Below are 1,930 nucleotides of genomic sequence, written 5' to 3'. Positions count from 1 at the left end.
CCACGTTCAACTGTAACCCGGTCAAAGAAACTAGCCACGACTACGGAAATCCGTCGCATGAGAGTTGGTCGATCAGTTCCAAATCCCAAATTCGGCGACCCCTCCTTTACGAGATGACACGGCAAGATGCATGTTTCCTCGGAATTGTCGTCTGTCATAAGTTTTGCATTGATTTTCAAGAAATATTCCAGAACAATGCCCATGAACAGGATTGATATGTCATTCATTCTTGACCCAATAACAACGAGGCAATATCGAGGATGGAAATTAAAGAGGGCGGCTGGGTTGAAAGGCTCTTCACGTGTGTGCAACCGAGGGTATTTGCGAAACTCACTGCCATCCCAACCTAATCTGGCCTTAGAGATGATGGTACTTATTATCAAAAGTGACCTTGGCTTCGAAATCCAAGACGCATCCCATGCGTGGATTCTTTTTCTCGCCATGCCTGTCACAGGTTTTGCTTGGATTGTTTTAGTTGTTCTTCCTAGTGCATATTTGCTTTTTCCCATCTCACGTTGCCTGAAAAACGGTCTCTGGGCTCGGAGACCCATCGTGGAGTGTGACAGCGGTAGCCACATAAAATGTGAGCATGCACGGCACATCGGAATCAGGTCACTAAAAGCTTGGAACATGTTGACGAAGCCCTCCACATAGTAATATATTGTTGGGCATGACAGTATCCATCGGGAATAATAAAGCTTAGCGTATAGCAAGCTGTTCCAAAGAATTTCGTATTATATTACATTCGAATAGCACTCTACAATTGTTTACCCACACGATCCTTCTGTTGAAGTGATTTGTCATGTTGAAGGACCAGGCCGGGTCAAGGAGTATCTTAAAGACAGGCTAATATGCCGATCATCTGCCAGGAACGAAACCTGGAGTAAGCACTATTCTCCGACACAGTGGACAACATCAGCACAATAGCTCAACGGTGGCTGGCAAGGGACAGGGTCCGAGAACGCCATCAATGAGTATTTGTTCAAATTCTCAATCTGATGGGGTGGGTAGAGTATGTTCCGCGTTTGTAACCAAGAAGCATTGGAGGATCACCCATCCCACGTCCTCTGTAAACGTCTTTCGTAGCTTGCTCGCCCGGGAATGTATATATATATTATACCTTAGCAGGATCTGAAACGTAGTTTGTGGCGAATGTTTAGAGTATTGAGAATAGTTGGCCAATAGTATGAAACAAGACTTATTGCCGAACGACCCACTTTAAAAACAATCACGATTTCATGGGATCCCTCAGCCTTGTCCCGTGTGGCAGGGGTTGTGAGGGGATGCTCCACTCAAGCAGTGGGGGTGTCCACCGTTAGTTCATTGAGATGCCATGACGGCAAAAAATGCGGGATGCTCAGTTTGTTTGAAATAGCCGAGTTTATTTTGCAGCCATAATAAACCCCCTTTTCGATTCTACCAAAAATATTACTCCCAAATGAAAAGCACTGCCAATGGTATAAGAAAAAAGAAAAGAAATGGGTCTCGCCCATTACATTATTGGGCGGTGTCAAATGAGCGCAAGTATAGTATATGTGATCTTCAAGATCAAGTACTGCGTAAGCAAAAAGAAAAACAAGGAAATGATTATCAAAGTCTAAAATGTTAGCGACAGAAAGGAAGAGAACACGGAGGTGGACTCAAATCCGGCGAAAACCGACGGAACAACCAGTCACACTGGCAAGATGAGGGCTACTTGGCGTGGAAGTAGCTGTACTGCGGTCGAGAATTATAGACATCGACGAGAGGCAACGAGTCCGACTCATGAAAATCAGATTTTGGAGGCTGCGAGTTGCGCATTACAGACTCGTCATGAGATGAGCTATTACCGAATGTGCCTGATTTCTGGTGTTGCGTGTAGGAGAAGAAGCTGGGGAACAGTCTTCGAAGGAGTGATCGAATTGATGGGCATACATGCGCAGATGATGCC

The 1,930-nt window shown here is 45.2% G+C and overlaps 1 protein-coding gene across 1 annotated transcript; it reads left to right on the top strand.

Moving 5' to 3' along the window:
* Positions 1-1,478: 1,478 nt before the first annotated feature.
* On the top strand, positions 1,479-1,711 carry HCAG_02744 (predicted protein; the record flags this gene model as incomplete). The annotated part of the gene is made up of 2 exons (XM_001542523.1): positions 1,479-1,559; positions 1,616-1,711. 2 exons carry the CDS (start codon positions 1,479-1,481, stop codon positions 1,709-1,711), a joined length of 177 nt encoding a protein of 58 aa, XP_001542573.1.
* Positions 1,712-1,930: the final 219 nt, after the last annotated feature.

Source organism: Histoplasma capsulatum, genomic scaffold (assembly GCF_000149585.1).
Source record: "Histoplasma capsulatum NAm1 scaffold_2 genomic scaffold, whole genome shotgun sequence".
NCBI lineage: Eukaryota > Fungi > Ascomycota > Eurotiomycetes > Onygenales > Ajellomycetaceae > Histoplasma > Histoplasma mississippiense.
The sequence above is the reverse complement of the archived record's forward strand: the minus strand, read 5'-3'. Positions and strand labels throughout refer to the sequence as shown.